At 48.9% G+C, this 17,710-nt stretch overlaps 1 protein-coding gene across 8 annotated transcripts in view; it reads right to left on the minus strand.

The window, feature by feature from the left end:
• LOC130203137 (C-terminal-binding protein 2) overlaps positions 1-17,710 on the minus strand; it is an 85,904-nt gene that overhangs the window by 6,533 nt on the left and 61,661 nt on the right. For 6 of the 8 annotated variants that reach the window (XM_056429024.1, XM_056429023.1, XM_056429028.1 and 3 more), the window contains 4 exons: positions 9,134-9,288; positions 5,772-5,916; positions 4,328-4,534; positions 910-1,124 (listed from right to left, as the gene is read on the minus strand). In XM_056429024.1, coding sequence (XP_056284999.1) covers positions 910-1,124; positions 4,328-4,534; positions 5,772-5,916; positions 9,134-9,288 — 722 coding nt within the window. Of the gene's footprint in view, positions 1-909; positions 1,125-4,327; positions 4,535-5,771; positions 5,917-9,133; positions 9,289-12,267; positions 12,314-16,149; positions 16,299-17,710 lie in introns of those variants that run through there. The other 2 variants (XM_056429027.1, XM_056429026.1) reach the window with 2 other exon arrangements.

The following is a 17,710-nucleotide window of genomic DNA, read 5'->3' on the forward strand; positions in this document are numbered from 1 at the left end:
ACCTCTCTATCCCAAACCAACAGGGTGAGGCGCTGAAAGATGAGGCGGCAGCAGCACCCCCCCCCCCCCCCCCCCATGCTGTTTGTGTAAAAAAAACAAACAGAAAGTATAAGATGGAGGAAGGGGGAAAAAATGAAAATAAAATGAATATGCTTAGAAGAAGAAAGTAATCCCTTAATCTTGACAAAAGCGCAAATCCAGGGGCATGAAAAGCCTTTACGCTGGCAGGCAGTCTTTTGTTAGGCCGTGGTGCTTTTGACACACACACACAAACATACAAACATGCACACATGTTTCCACTTGCTGACAGCGACTGCCAAGATTTTTGGTGAGGAAAGAGAGGAAAGTGTTCTTTTCGTTGCAGCACTTAAGAGGCAGCGGAGAATATTCAGCTTCAACAGAGACACGGAGCTAACGAGGTTACGCCATCACCCGACACCCACTTCTGTCCGTCTCCTCGCACTCTGGCAGACAGAAGGGGGGCGCGAGGCGAAGAGAGACGGTGAGCGGCCACACGGGGACGAATCGACGGGTAGGTGGGATGCTTCTTTGACCCGTGCAGTTCCGCGGCCACCCTGCAGGTGTCGCTCCCCCCGGCGGCGCCTCGCAGTGCAGTTATCGACTCGGAGAACGCCGCTTTCCCCTCGCGGGGCTCTCGGCCCGTCGCTGCGCAGCCTCGTCGATATATTCGCCGTCGCCGTGGGCTGGCGCTAATTGCATTTGACGAAGCAGAGGAATGAATCCGTGTCCGGCTTCGGTGGAGCTGAAGATGAAGAGCAGGGAATGTTGCAGGCGGGTTTCCCCTCATCCTCTTCCTCGCCCTCTTTCTACCAGACCGGGACGGCCTCCTGCTCGTCCTGCTAGATAAGCGTGACCGCGTGAAGCCCTAACCCTAACCCGCTCACGCACCTGTTTGATGGTGAAGTCGTTGATGAGGTGGTGGTTGTGCTCGTTCAGGTTGCAGTGCAGGGAGACGCAGTCGCTCTGGTAGAGCAGGTCCTGCAGGGTGTAGACGCGCTGGACGCCCAGCGAGCGCTCCATGCCGTCCTGCAGGTACGGGTCGTAGAAGATGATGTTGAAGCCGAACACCTTGGCCCGCACCGCCACCGCCTGGCCCGACCGACCTGAGGGCACACAGGAAGGGTTCAGCTCGGTTATACCACATCCACAATTCAGGGTCTTAGTTGATGTTATCATCCAGCGCGAGGATTCTCCTGCACTGACTCGGCCTATAACTACTAAGATAATTACTCTGGCACGTGTGCTTCATTATGGGCACTGGTCCTGGTGCAGAGATATTTTCTGCATTTAGAATACATCGACATCAAAGATAATGTCTGTTCTTGTCAACTCTGTGTGGATCCTCGATGTCCTGGACCGTATTCATGTTTCACTAGATGGAAATAGAGAGCCGTAAACGCATCGTAGGGAGGACTACGCAATGCATTAAACATCATTCCTGGTAATAATGTATTAAGACACCATCAAATAGAGATGAGCATAACATCCACCCGGTGACGCCATCCATTTTAAAGTCATTTCATTCTCTCGGGGCGTTGAGAAGTCTTTTCTGATGTCTGCGAGACATTTGCTGTTGTTAGAAAAGAAAATGGTAAATGATTGATGGAGTCATGAGGGAGAAATAACTTCTGGAAAAGAGGACAAAGTGAGGCAGCTGGTTTCCAGTGGAGAACGTGAGACGTTGAAGAGCAGAATACTCTTCCTCCCTCTCTCACAGCCATTTGTTGTGGAGGCTGTGAGCCTCCGGATCGATACGGTCCTCTCCACTCTCTCAGTCCTGTGATGGAGCATTGTGGGCTGCTCTTAGGCTGCCCCCCCCCCCCTTTCAAGCTCAGCCAATTAGAGACAGCTGCATACAGACTTCTTAAAATACTGAAGCAATCACTCTCAGGCCATTCTGTTCCATTCAGGGGATGAGATCACAATCAACTGTTTGATCCCTGTAGAAATCGACCTTTCCCAAAGTGCTCGATCTCTTCTGGCCCGTGCACTTTGTACTTCTGCTTCATTTTCTTTATTCCGTTGACAACACGCAACCTGTTGCATTCAGCGGCTGGTTGAAGTGCACACAGCAGCAGCTGCAGCTTCAGAGGGAGTTCTTCAGTTAGTTTGAAACAGAGCAGGTCGTCTTGTGGCTCGAGGACAATCTGATTTGACGAGGCTGGCGGGGGGAGATGGGGGAGAGCGGGGGAGATTGGCATCTCTGATTCTTCAACAATGATTTTTCTGCCTGTGTGGTCGATTGGCAATTGTTGTAAAGTGGTGGATTTAGAGGGAAACGGCATCCCTTTGATTTTGAGGCATTTACAATGATGTTGAGCCTTTACAGTTGTTTTCGGTGTCAATAGTCTCTAATTCACAATGATGTTGTGTAGCGCGAGAAACTTTCACTATTAAGTGTTTTTTGTGTGGATTTTGTGGAGATACCGGAGATTAAAAAAAACACACGTCGCCTTTATTTGTATTTCTGATCCACCTTCCCACACCGATCGATGCCACTGGAAGAGAGAATATACTGCCACACAAATTTCAGGGGCAGACATTTGCTTTGTGTTGCTCATTTATCGACGGTCGGAGGACGAGGACGACACTGAACTCAAATGTGAGGCCGCAACACAAAGATGTGTGAAATCAACGCCTTCTCACCCGGTGGCGGTGATTGGTCGAGGCCAGCTCGAAGGGAAGAATGCTGCTGTTGTAAAACATCCCATTCAAAAGGAAGTGTGTGTGTGTGTGTTGTCAGACACAAAATGGTTGTTTGGGTCTTGTGCCGTCGCTGTGGATTTCTCCTGGATAGAATATGTCGTTAATATGCAGCTAGAGCTTGGCCACAGGGTTGAAATCAATAACATTAAATTCATAAAACAATGTACAATACCAATAGAAATGGCATGATATGTCATATAAAGCTACTTCGTGGACCCTGGTTAAAGATTATTTATAGTTTAGAATGTGAAGAATGAGCTTATGGTACACATTTTATTTCCAGAATCATTCATTCCAACAATAGAAGTAACGATAACACGGTCAGGTCGGATGGCGTGTCGGGTCACTGCTCACGGGACCCGTCAGGATGTTTAAGCTCCTGCATTAGTGCTTTACTCTTTGTCCTCTACTTCAATCCACTTGTTCCCCTAACTGCTTTTACTCTGAATGTAAACAATGACTCACAGGAACAGACAGTGGCTTTGACCCGATTCAAGCATTTGAAACTTTAATCCTGTGATCATTTACACAGAAATGTGAAGTAAAGGGAATTCCCACATCCTTATATAGGAGATAACTAATCTAGACTATGATAGTGATATCAATATTACTACAAATGAATGAATTCTCATTTTGAAAGTGGAACAGCCTAAAACATCGTCGTGGCCGGTACTTGAAGTTCTCCTGAGTCTGTTGTCGCCCGAGAGCCAGAGGTTTCTCTTTCCCCTTTCTGTGTGTTGGCAGCAGAGTTGTGCAGCTGGCTGAATGTGCAGAGTCCTACAAACAAACACCAGGAGGCCTTCGCTCTCCCCAACCTCCCGCTGACAATGGACATTGTTTTGGAGAAGGCTTGAGCCAGAAAGGGAGAGGAGGCCGGAGGTGGGAGGATTCGGTGAGAATGAGAGAGATTGGGGGGCGGGGCGGGGGGGGGGCAGGTTGTGTGCGTGTGTGTGTGGAGGGGGAGTGTATGTGGACAGAGATACGGTGGCACTCTAGAAAGGCTTTTGAGAAGACAAAGCATCTGTGAGAGCACTAATGTTGAGGTGGAAGGATGCACACACACACACAATCAGCATTAAAAACAGGTGGAGAGGGGGAAAACACACAGTAACACACACACACACACACACACACACACACACACACACACACACACACACACACACACACACACACACACACACACACACACACACACACACACACACACACACACACACACACACACACACACACACACACACACACACACACACACACACACACACACAATCCGGTCTACCATGAGGGGCCCGATTATGGCAGGGCAAGGTGTCGAGGGGCCCCCGGTGACAGAGAGGAAGAGTCGAAAACAGCAGACGAGAGAATAATGGAGATATAATGGTGAGCATGAGAGCGGTGGGATGAGAGAACTGTGTGGCGGAGAAAAGGAAGCCGACCCCGAGGGAGGAGAAACAGACATGCCGGAGAAAATAATGGGAACGGGCCGAGAGGCGGAGCGGGAACCTTATCAGGGCGGCGGGACAGAAACACAGAGGAGGGAGAGCACAGGAAGAAGACACGCCGGCAAAGAAGTAACCACGGAGTAAATGGCACCAACCGAAGCCGATGAGGCCGAGGGTCTCGCCGCGGATGCGGGCGGCGCCGGACGCCACCTCGCGGATCTGCTCCACGCTCTGGACCCGCGTGCCCTCCCGGAGAGCCTGGTAGAGCCAGGTGTTCCGCCGGTAAAGGTTGAGGATGTGGCAGAGGGTGGAGTCGGCCGTCTCCTCCACAGCTGCCGAGGGGATGTTACACACAGCAATGCCTAGAGACACAAATACATTATCAATATCATGATCATGAATATAGTATCAGTCCAATAGATGAGTGGTAATGCATGTAATGCCCTGTAACTAAGGCAAATAAGATCGTAACTGTACAAAACAAGAAGTATTCATGACTTATTCTTGCTCATCTTCAATAACAGTTTGCCTAGAATGATTGTGTTTATTATTATATGGTCACACTAAAAGTCCAGCTGAGACATAATGTCCCGTTGAACAGCCCTCCTCTCTCTGACGTGACGTGCACATGCATAATAAAGCAAGTTTGAGACACTTTCTGTAAAGATATCCTCCCGGCGAACGCTCATAACGTTGTTACCTCCAGCGTGTTAAAGCCCCCGACCTTCTGGTATTTCCGTGCCTATCCTCCAACAACACGAAGATGTCCATTATCGCCACTTAAGCACTTCTGCCTGCCCTCGCTCTCCTCTAATGTCCTCGTCCCACTCTGTGTCTCAGGGAAACGGCGCAGCCGTCTCTGGACAGCGGAGAAATAGCCAGAGCTGCTCAATCAATGGCCCCTTTTCTTCTCCCGAGAACAGCCGCCATATCAGCGCCATATCAGCACTTTTAATAAAAACCAAGTCAACGGTAAACATGCTCCCCCTGAGCCGTCCCTTTTTGGGCAAACTCAACTCCAGAAAATCTTGTTTGGACATCTGCTGTGCTGTGCCCCCCCCCCCCCCCCCTTCCCTTACTTTGCCAATCACTGCAGTTTTTGACACACCACATTGTCACGGTGTGATGAAACATCCCCTCAAGATTCAGCTAAATCGGATTACTGGTGCCCGGGGAACCATTATGTGATGAAGGAACAAACAAACCAATAAGCGGAGACCAATCCGCAAAACTCCCCATGAAGAAATCACAACAACATGGGACACAGACATGAAATCAGAAAAGAAACACATACAACACGAGAGGCAATACAAACAGTTCCCCGTATGGGCCTCGCATATTATTTCGACTCTATATTCATACAACAGCAGCACTAAACACCAGTTGGTACTGGGCGTGATCCACGTGACCTGGACGTGAGGTTTCTTCCCTTTTTTTCCCCTGAAGGGTTATTTGGGAGGTTTTCCTGATCCGATGCAAGGTTTTGGGGCAGGGATGTCTGTGTGTACAGATTGTAAAGCACTCCGAGACAAATGTGTAATTTGTGAAATTGGGCTATACAAATAAACTGAATTGAATCCTGGTTCTGTGAGTTCGTACCCAGCTCTCCGGCAGCCTTGATGTCGATGTTGTCGTATCCGCTGCCGATGCGTATAATGATGCGGAGGGCTTTGAACTTCTCCAGGTCCTCTCTGGTGAGGGTGATGGTGTGGTACATCATGGCTCCCACGGCTTCGTTGAGCACCTGCAGAAACACAGTCACAGTTTGTTTGGTTTCTTCCGCCCCACAGAGTATTTCATTCAGTGCCTTCCTTTGGTGCGTTCAGTCATGCGGCCGATGAGTACAACGAGGCTCTTAGTCTATTTGAGTTCATGACGATCACAAGATCACATTCCTTCCAGAGGAGCCGTGAAAATCGCGTCCGCCGCGACGCCGAAAATTAAAACGTCGAACATTTCCCAGCGAGGGGAACTACACGCATCACATGGTCCCCGGCAGCGGCGACACACCGTCCTTCTCCAGACCTGCGCCCAAGTGGAACAAGTCATTATATTGTCTCCAAGGTGCTTCGGTTCCGCACGGTCATCACAATTACACACAGACCCCGAGGGTGTTTACAGACAAAGGATCTGGGCAGTTGTCTGGAGAGAGAGAGAGAAGTCAAGGCAGCTGCTGATGGCAGGATACACTTTAATAGGTACAACTAAAGGACTGCACTCAGTTGATCTTTTGACCCATTTACATCTGGCGATGAAAAGTTGCAGCTAGCCTCAAAGATATTAAACTAAATGATTTCATATCGCTCTGCTGCTTTGCAGGTCTTAATTCCACACTGCATGTCTGCGTTTCCACGGTAGGTGCAGCAGTTTGAAGAAGAAGAATGCAACCGTTTCTGTTGCACACGTCTTCCTCCCTTTATTCGTATACACGTTTTCCGTGACATATTGTAGGCTACAGATCATAAAACCCTGAGACCAACGACCAACTTCTTTGACTCGTCTCGAGTTGGAACTAAAAGCCGGCAACATGAGAATAGAAAGTGTTTCTCACAACAACAACAAAAAACTGCACACGATTCGCTTTTAAATTTAGGTTGTTTCTGTTTTGGCAGAAATATACATGGACTACTTAATCTTTAATTATGTCATCCACAAAAAACTAATAAAAGGTTTTACATGTCACAGTTGACAGTGACATAACCCCATGGTGGTGCTTGTTTACGGCCAGAGATCAAATCCTTTGTTCCTCAACACATAACCTGACCAAATGGCATTCACATCTACAACAACCTTCCTTTTTGGTGGAGAAAATCACTGTACGCCTCGGGATTTATAAAAAGTCGTAATCAGTCCCAATGTCAGGAGGGTGTGGCCATGAAGCGCTGCTCCTCTGCTACTTGACATGGACAAGGTGACCTGACCTGTGATTCATTCTGATGTGGATTTAAAATCTTCCCCTCGGGATTGGCCACAGCGCCTAAATAACCGCTCTGCATTCACCTCCAGCCAAACTGCATTAGCTTTATGTTATTAGCAGATTAGCTCAGAATTTTCCATACTGCTCTTATTAGAGCAGTGCCCCGGGCGGCCAGGTTGGAACACAGGAGCATTAAAACACTCTTCTTCTCCCCCTGGTGTTGTTTTTGAGCCGGAGAGGGATTCTTTTTTTTCGGGGAAATGAACTCTGAGTGTCGTTGACTTCAATGGAAACTCTTACCCAGTCCACATCCCACTTCTTCACTGTAACTAAAGCCTTATTGCTTTTAACGGCTATCATTTCTGAGGATGCTGCACTTTTCTGACACGGCAGCAATCTGGCCTGCGTGAGCCCGAGAGACAAGAGTATACTGTTGCTAAGGAGCTTCGATTTGGTGAACCGTGTACGGTTCTGTGTGTGTGTGTGTGTCTGTGTGTGTGTGTGGCTTACTGGGGAGGCATTTCATGGCTATCAAGTCATCCCACTGGTGAGTAGTGGGGATGTGGTGGGATGAGAACTGGTTGTAACTATGAGAACAGATTTTCTCCACCATGTTGCTTTTTAGCTTTTGGCTCTGTCATGGCTATTATGGTGAAAAAATGGATAAAAAACACTGCGGAAAAACATCCACAATAAGGTGGAGTATGTAATTAAGAGTTGTAATTAAGCTATGATGCTTTAATGATTGATTGCACCGTTTAACACTTCAGCAGTAGAGCAGAGATGTGAGATAAAGGGAGAAAAGAAGATATTCTTTATGGTTATGGGGCTAACATGGCAGTGGTTATAGGGTTAATATGACAGGCAAGCTGTTTTCCTCCAACAGATTTGTTGACATTGTTATAGATGCAGCAACATATCAATAGATTACTTACCCACGTCACCAGTCATTAGTTGCAGCCATAATCTTAACACCACAATTGGATGAACAGTCAGGCCGTGTACAACGTGGCCGATGTTGACTGTACGCCAAACGGGCTTTCATCCAGCTTTCACCAGCCACATGTGACTGAGACACGACAACTGGGAGGTTGTTGGCTGTTGGAGCGCAGGTGCTGCGTGCGGGATTTGGTCGCACTCGAGTGGTATTGTAACCCGATCTCGATCAGTATTCGGCTGTGTGTTTCATCATGCCCAAATCACCTGAGAAATAAGGGATTTACTGGGGAGAGGAACTGACGGAGCCTCAAGCCCCTTTCTTATTCCAGCCCTGTCCCAAGAGTTTCTGTATTTTCTGGTGTGGATGGAGGAGAACGTGGCAGCTGGTGTCGGGCCTGAAAACATCATCCTGAAACTCTCTGAATTATCACCGCTGCATCTCCGCAGCCGTGCCGCAGTGAGAAGAGATTGGACATTTTCAATCTGCGCCACCCCTCTGGGTATCTCGACTGCAAGTTATTACTGTGAACTGCTGAATATGCTGGCGAGGTGAACATTACAATCATGTTTTCCCTGATAAGGCAGTGTTAAAACAAACAAAAAGCTCCCCGCTCCCCCCTTCTCCTCACCGCCCAAGGTCTGTGATTGAATTGATCTCTATGCAAATGCATCGTTTTTAATATGTCCCATTTTCATAAAAACAGCGAGAGGAAAGATGTAGCGACTCCCACTCCGTCTGCAGATGGAGAGATAGCGGGTCGGTGATACCCATCTCCATGGCCATATATTGTTTTGCAGCCACGGCGCTGCATAAAAAGCAATAAAGAGCCTCTACAAGCCAATGTAATTACACCGCATTCCCGCCGTACAAGACTCTCTATTAGAACAATGGCACCCATATAGGCATCGCGCTGTGAACAAAAAAGTGACATCAAATCATAATGAAGCCACTATATTCTAACTGGCAAGCGTGTATGGGGCCAACATAACGCGCTTCACATATCAGAGCTGTGACTGGAAAAGAAAGAGGCATTCAGGAGAGAGGGACCGGCTCCATCTCTCCATCAACGCTCCCTGAAAGCTCGGAGCAGTGTGTGTTTTCTACCTTCTCGTGGATCTCCTGCGTGGACTGAGCGTCGCAGAAGGCGACAGTGGCCAAGTCTTTCAGGATGGGCATCTCCACGGTGCAGTCGCGCCCGTCCAGCAGCGCCACCAAGGGGCGCGGATGCATTGGCCCGTTCATGATTTGGGGCCGAATACCTGGAGACAGACGGAGAAGAGAAGGAAGATCATTTTAGGGACAAGAAAATGAAGACATGGACCCGACCAGATCAGCTGTTGTTTGGCTACATTTTAAATCGCTGTATTTATTTTCTATGCATGATGTAGTTAAGTTGTGACGGATAATCATTAAGGGTATTAAAAAAAAGATTACATAAAAATAATAAAAAAATACATAATTAAAAACGCACAAAGTCAAAGCTCTACAGGAAGAAACGGCCACTGTGCAAAGTCAAACGATTGGAGTAAATTCAGCAAGTGACACTCGCCTGCCATCTGAAGTCAAGCGTTTTCATCACTGTTTTCCAGAAAGATAAGAGACTCTGATGGCAATAACCTACTGTGTGTGTGTGTGTGTGTGTGCGCGCGCACAGACACACACGTGCTGATTAGGATACAGCAGGAAGAAGTGCTTCTCCAAACTAGCGTTGCTCAATAAATCAATGGGCCTACTCAGGACTGGATTAGACCACAGCCTCACTTACAGGAATCCTCTCGGCCTCATGGCTCCCAAACAGATCAGACACACTGAAACCTTTTCACATGTTCTCTCTCTCGCTCTCACACACACAACAGAAAGAGATTCCCTGGTGTGTACATATGACAACTACACACACACTCTATTTCTAGGATCCTACATCTGCCTCATTGTGTAATAGAAGAGAGAGAAAAAAGAGAACAATGTATCGCTGCACCTTTAGAAATGAGTTTCACTGCTGCCTGCCTCAAAAGATCCACGTGTCGTTGAAATGAAGAGCGTCGGAGGAAGAATCGCTGCTCGCCTGAAACGGACCCTCGAGCCAACTCGCATCTGCACTTTAGCGCCCTCGACAAAGTGCGTCTCAATTCTCGTCTGCGCTCGACTCGCTCTCCTTCCCACTCGCCACTCTTCTCACTCGAGAGCGAAGAGCCGAGTTCCCCGGTGGGCCGACCCTCCCACGCGTCCCCCGCTGACGAAGACGCGTCTCGCTGAGAAGACGGACAATTGCGAGCCCTGCTTCACACATTGTTGACAAGAGAGGAGCGTCGATATTCACGCCGCTTCCAACGGATGGATGGACCCCCGAGAAGGAAAACTGTTCCCCGCTGAGTACGAGCGCTCTGACACCCCACAGATCACGGCCTCCACTCTCAGCCTTTATGTCCAAGCTGACTCGACAGGTCACTCGGGAGGAGACCTGAACAGGATCCCTTCTGGGCGTTTCATTCAGAGTGATTTCATGACATCACTTTCTTATCTCGTGTTTCGCTGCTCTCCTCGAGGATCAGCATCTGGGCGTGTGTGTGACCTCACTCTGTGCAAATGAGAGCGTGAGAGCAGGTGTGTGCATCTGTGCGCTCTTTAAATTAGCCCGGAGATTAAGATGACGTCGGACTCCGGGGTCGAGATTAAGAGAAGGGCGGAGTGACGGCGAGGAGAGGTGGAGGACGGCTCGTTAGGGACATGCTCTGTAGGATTACTTACAGCGGAGGAGGCTGATTAGGGCAGATAAAGGTGAGATTAGGAGATTTAAGATTGAGAAACGTGTGTGGCCCACGCACAGTGGGAAAAACAAACAGGTGGGAGGGGGAGCGAGGGAAGAGAAAACAGCAAGACAGAGTGAAATAAAAATGTAAAACAAGCGTGCACAAGAATAGACTAAACACTGCCTGTGAGCCTGGAGAGGAGGGAGAGAGACCCTCCTCTCAGGGGGGGGGGGGGGGGGCTGTTTCCTCACGCCTTGCGCCCATATTGTGATGGTGAACTGTCTGCCAGTTTTAATGAAGGGTTTTTTTTGGCACTGATGGCATGTGTGACGAGAGTTGAGGTCGGAGGAACAAACACCTGTGACCCCCCCACCCTCCTTAAAACTCTTGGTGCAAAGGGCAGAGGAGATGTTTTCTCCTGAAAGACAGACAGACAAGCGCCCCTCCTCCTCCTCCTCACCCACAGCCAACCACCATCACCGCTTCCATGCCGACTTATCATACTTCAAGACGGGTGACAAGAGGGCGGCGAAGGTGAGGCACGGCGACTCGGCTGGCCGTGCCACATCTGCAGCTGACAGGCCAGGCCGTTGAATATTAACGGCAGCCGGTCGATGGAAAGCATTTCACCAAAGTGAGGGGAGGGCGTGCGAGGTCGCACTCGTGCATTTCGTGGCTGACACCGCACGTCATGAGATGGCGCACACGTGCAGACAAGCGCTGAAATAATGAGCTCACGTGTCAGTCGAGGGAAAATTAACAACAATTCTGATGATCGATTATTTCACAAGAATGTAAAAGAATCCACTTTAGCTTTTCAGATAAGAGTGTTATCTTTTCCCCGGTGTTACAATTGTACATTAAAAAATCCTTTGAGCTTTTATGGATTTTTTTTATCGGAAGATAACTATTTTCTGACATTTTAAAGACTTAAAAATGAATCCGTTCATTGTAAAAGTGATCAATGCTGAATCTTGCAGAATAGGACCGATGTAGACTGACAGACGCGTATAAATGTTAACAAACAGTCCCAGCATATTTAGTGCTTGGCAGGCGACCTGTGGATGGTTTATCATAATATGTTCATAAATGTGTATTAGAACCAAAACAATAAGGGAGAGGAGGCGAACAGCTGGACTGGAGTGTTGACAGAGTTCAGCGCTTAAAGCAACCTCTTTCATCCCAGTGATAAAACACATATTGATTAAGTCGTTGCAGATTTGCGGCATGCAGGGCTGTCCTTGGCTAACAGAAAAGACCAGCAGCACCAAGTGCAACCTTTCCCCGGCTTCATGCGAGTCCGTGCTGCTGGCTGGCTTACGTTCCCGGCTTATATAGATTACAGAGAGCCGTGGGTGTGCAGGTGAGAGGAGCGGCTGGCAGGCTGCGTCCAGCCCTGAGGCAGAAGTTAGACAGGCACAACTCCATGAATCATCCACCGGGCTTCTCTCTGACCTTTCAGTCTCTTCCTCTTTCCATCTCCTTTCTCACCGACTCTTCCACCGTCACATTTCATCACGCGGTCTGCAGCCCTGTATTTTCCCGGATCTCTCCCCGTACGATAGCATCTTCTGACAGCCGATGTCTCGCTCTGTATCCGTGTTCGCCCGGCATGTATCCGCCTCGCCGTCCTTTATCTCTCCTTTCACGTAAATGTTTCCCACCCCCATCCCCCACCTCTGCCGATCATTCCTCGGCTGTAATCACGGCTCCTCCTTTCCCTGTCATCCTTTCACCTCAACTGTCATTCCGTCTCCTCCTCTCCTATCTGTTTCTCCCTTCCCTACCTCTCACGCGCTCTGTCTTTTCGGAGCCAGAGTGTGTATTTGTGTGCGTGTCCTCCTGTGTGACAGATTGATTCTCAATGCTGATTTCGATGGAGAGGAGATGATGTATTCGGTCAAGGGAAGCAGGGAGGTGACAGGTGACACTCCCTCTGTGGTAAACTGACAGCATGCACATCCAACCGGTCTTAACCAGAACCGCTGGGTTTGTAAGCTGCACAATGGCCCCTTCTCAGAACCTTTATTCTCTATGTGGAGACCTCAAACTTGAAAAAAAAAAATCTCGACATGATGTTCACATGTAAATATTGTTCCAAAGCAATAACTATATATAATCACAGTATATTTATCCTAATGTGATGCATAGAGGGCATCAAAGGTCGACCAATGTGCACATTGAGGGCAGGGAGCTGTGGAGTGTTGGGGGGTCACGTGAGAACCGCAGGAGGCAGAGTGCTCTTAATTTCACGCCTCCATTAATTAATCCCCCTCATTTCCTTTCCTCCGTGTTCTCACTTCCTCTGCTTGTTGCTAAACTGTTGCCAGGCTGCGAATGTGTGTGTGTGTGTGTGTGTGTGTGTGAGATTTGGGACGACTACATATTCACTGAGAGATGCAGCTGTTGTCCTCCTGCCAAAGGAATAAATGCATGTAACACACACACTCACATTCTGCAAATATACTGTCAGATCTAGGGGCTGCAACAAATGTTCCTCATTAACAGAGTATTTAGAAAATAATTGAATTGCATGTCGTAAAAAGAAATTCTCAAATCAATAAATCCCTGTCACAACTCAAAGTATTGTTTTCTTATCTGACCAATAATCCCAAATAGTTCAATTTACACCCACATCACACTTGCTGTACCTCTTGCTATTTTTTTTCCTCCCAATGACAAGTTTAAACTTCAATAGATTTACACTATAATCATGTAATAAGCAAAACCCAGAGTCATACTTTAGTGACATCTGTGCAATGGAGTAAAAGTACATGATGATTTCTAACAGAATGCTCCCTCTATAAACTCAGAAAGATTTATGATGCAGGTTTCAAGATGATTTCAAATGTTAGATTCCTAAAATGCTCTCTCAGGTCCCTGTGATACAAGCTGGGGAGCTCAGTTCGCAGAATAAAAGCAGTACATTGTTCTCAATTAGATCACAAAACAGTCAAATGAGAACTGGGTCACGATGAAAACTATTTTGGAAATCTAGGTCTCCATTCAAAACGGCCTGATTGCTTACTAACATTAATACAATGAGACCTTTTCTCCCATCTCTCTCAGTCAAATCAGTGTTTTAATTCGAATCATCCCTGTAGAGATTTACTTGTGGAACCCGAACCCGGCCCGATCGAGAGGCTGCGGTTCCTGCGCCAGCGACACTTAGTCAGAGTCTGGCAGCAGGACGCAGCAGAGCGGCGCAACGGGAGATGAGGCCAGAGTTTCCATGATGTGGGGAAGGGAGCGAGGAGTTTCTTCCTCCCGCTGGCCTCTGCTGCTGGTGTTGCGTTGCCTCCGAGAGGGGAAGGGGGACCAGAGGAGCGGGAACACGCAGTTGTGTCAGAAAGGGAGGCAAGAGGAAACACAGCGAGGAGATGAAACGGCAACATAAGTCAATTTCGTGGTAATGGGGCGACCGGACAAGCCGTCCGCCACGCTATCGTCATCTGCTGCCACCGGTTACCTAGCAACCCCAAGCTGCTGTTTGCAGGTGGCTCCTTCTTGACAACAAGCTGGGAGGGGGCGGCTGCTGCTGCTGCTGACCGCCAACAGCTACGGACATTTACTGTGCCACCCTGAGCCATAAAGCCTTGTTAACACAGGCAGCCGGTCCGACCGGAGGAGGCTGTGTGTGTGTGTGTGTGTGTGTGTGTGTGTGAGGAACGAGCCCGTCGATGTGCGGGGTTCGACATCCAATTGTTGTATCTTTTTCTTAAGACAAAAATGAAAAAAATATTCAAGTCATTGGCTTCTGATGATAAGTCGTCACTGAAGGATGATTTGTGCCATTTAAAATGGCCCATGTCTCTGCCAGTTGATTGTATCGGCTGTCGCGAATTAACAATAAATAACTGGCCCCAAGGCCAAACAGAGATTTGTCTGTTGTCTGTCTGATGTGCTCTTTGCCATTTGGTATCTGTGCTCAGCTAAAGACAGTTTGTTAAAGAAAGAAGAAGAAGAAAAACACGCTCCATCATCTAGTAAATTCTGTGGTGTTGCAGTTCAGCATAACCAAAGAGAGAGGAGACTTGTGTCTAGAGAGATGATCGAGCTGGGAGCCTTCCTTCCCTTTCAGAAAATTCCCAGTTAAACGTTCATGAATTATTTAAGCATATCTACTTAATCACTATGAATTGGGACTTTCAATAGCTAAAAAAAAAAAAAGGGTGCAAAGAAAGTAACGAGACCGACATTAGTTCGTTACAGATGGATTTGATAAGAAGATTCTATCGTCTATTCCTATTAAAAGCCTTCAAACTGAAGCCGTAACATGCACAATGTGTGCCGTACTTGTTCATGTGGAAACACAAGCTTCAACGGCATAGTGAGATTTCTGCACGAAAACGCGCACACAACAGGAATGCACTTGCAAGGATGTGGCAACAAATGAACACACACACACACACACACACACACACACACACACAGCGCTGCCAGGAGCTGGAGTAACGGAGAAGTTTGGCACAACGCACAGATGTGCCGTTGGGTCAAACAACACTTTGTTTTCCTTGCTGGAGTTTCCTCCCTTTTCATATGGCACTCTGCCAGAGCCTGTACTTCTGGTTTAGTGAGGCTCAATTACTCATTTACTACCTCTCTCTCTCTCTCTCTCTCTCACACTCTCTCTCTCTCTCTCTCTCTCAAACACACACACAAAACCTGCCATAAACACACACACACCCTTCATCTGCCTGTGACAGCGCGAGGTCACTGCATGACTTGTAGTGGTTAAAGAGAGGGGTAAATGGGGTGCGGGGGGGGGGGGGGGTATAAGCACCCTTTGTTGGCAGCCTCCTCGCAGCCCTTCCCTCCCCTCACTTCCCCAAAAGTAGCACACAAAGGCGACTTGTCCTGCACTGCCAGTGCCCCACCCCTGTCACCACCCAGCTGCCCGCCACGCCAATCCCTGCCAAGAAAATGAACGCACGCCTGTTTTAAATGGTACCCTCTGTGTGCATGGGGCGGCCAAGGGCCCACACTCGGGACAAAAGCGGGTGTCAACAGCATCCATGGCACAACCAAGCCAGACCTCCCCCCCCCCCCTCTCCTTTTCCCGCTCTTTTATTCTTTGCTGTTGCCCCGAGCTACGGAGAGCGCTCAGAGCTCAAGACCGCAGAGGGAGCGAAAAACACGGAGCCAAGTGCAGCAGCGCGGGACGCGCTGACCTCCGAACGACGACATGTTGGACGACTTGCCTACCTTACTGACCACGCAACACACACCTTGCCCCTCCCCCCCCCCCCGCCCACACACCCATCCACTCTCTCTCTCCCCTTCTCTATTCCACACCCCCACCCACCTACCTCCCTCCCACATGCCAGACTTTATTAGACATCCAGAAAAGAAAACAGGAAACATGCGGCTTGCCTGGAAAATGTTGTCTCCACATTCTTCGTCTTAAAAACTACGCATCGCAGCAAAAACAGGAGACGATTGAGGCGAGTGGGGAGGGTAAAACAAATACCCCCCCAAAAAAATACAAAAAAAGGGAATTGGAAGACCCTTCGCAATAATCCAAAGAGGGCGCACCCCCCCTCCCGGCTTTCTTTCTCTCCTCCACCACCTCCTCCTCCTCCTCCTCCTCCTCCACTCCTTCAACCCCCTCCCTCCCCTGGAGTTGCTCCTCTTGGTCTGGCCCTGTTGGTGAGGGGAAGGGGTTTTCGCGGCACGATCTCTCACTAAGCCCCCGGCTGCATCATCTTCAGTCCGTGCCTTTGAGGGCTGAGAGAAAAGCAGCGTTCACCAGCGGCGTGCAGGCTGGTGATCGGACGGTGGCGGGTTGGAGGAGGTGGGGGGGGGGGGGGGGGGGCGACGCTTTTGTCCTATTTCTTTTTAATCTCCCAGAAAGAAAAGGCTGCGGTCGGGGAGCGTGATGGCTGGAAAACTCTGCCGCTTCCTGTGGCTCTCTCCCTCTTCCTCTCTAGCTCGTTCCTCCCGTCTTTGTTTTACCAAAGGACAGATCTAGCGGCAGGAAAAAAGAAATTCTGCCTGAATCAAAAGCGCCAGCTTGAACATGCAGCGCTGAGCTCTCTGGGCTCGCTCAATTTACTCCCCGGCTGCCTTCACTTCATGGAATCTGCACACATAACACACTCGAGCACAATCCCTCCTCCCTTTTTCCCTCCTCCTCCTCCCCTTTTTATGTTTTATTTCTGATCTGGACTCCAGTTTTTAAAAATGCCTGCCCCCTTTTTTCCCCCCTCTCTCTCACTCTCGCTCTCACACAAATGCTTTCGCTTGCTCCCAACCCCACCGTCTCGATTATTCGGTTTACCGGGAAGAGACTGAAATGGTGACATACACACTTACTCTCCCTCTCTGAACATGTCACACACACACACACACACACACTAAAGCAGAGGAACAATGCAACATTCAAGCCACTCCAGCAATAACATTATAGTTGGAGAGTTGACTTTTTTTTTGTACCATCAGGGAAGTCATCAGAGCCGAGTGTGTTAAGTTCACAGTTTGGTCCCGGGAGGGAAGAGGGAGGAGGAGGAGGAGGAGGCGGAGGGGGGGCAGAGCGAGCTGACAGATCGCTCCGCTGAATGACTACGAGGACGAACGGCTGAAAACACCCTGTTTAGAATAACAATGTAACCGGAGCCTCCCTGCAATTCTGCAGCACGGCCAGAGCACGGCGACGCACATACACATAAATATACACACTCGTATACGCGCACACACACCTCACCGGCGGCGTGACAGCCGTGACCAATAGACAAAGAGCCCCGCGTGGTCACACGCCAGAACCGATTATCACTGACAGTAAAGTGGAAAGGTGGAACGGCCCGAGCAGTTTGGGCTCGGGGGGGTGGGCGTCCTGGTGTGAAGCCACTTCTCCCCTCTTTTCTTTTCTTTCTTCTTCTTCTGCGGAAATAATCGTGTGCATCCACTCCAGGTGTGTTTTGATGTGTGTATTTAG

The sequence above is a fragment of the Pseudoliparis swirei genome, chromosome 13, assembly GCF_029220125.1.
Source record: "Pseudoliparis swirei isolate HS2019 ecotype Mariana Trench chromosome 13, NWPU_hadal_v1, whole genome shotgun sequence".
NCBI lineage: Eukaryota > Metazoa > Chordata > Actinopteri > Perciformes > Liparidae > Pseudoliparis > Pseudoliparis swirei.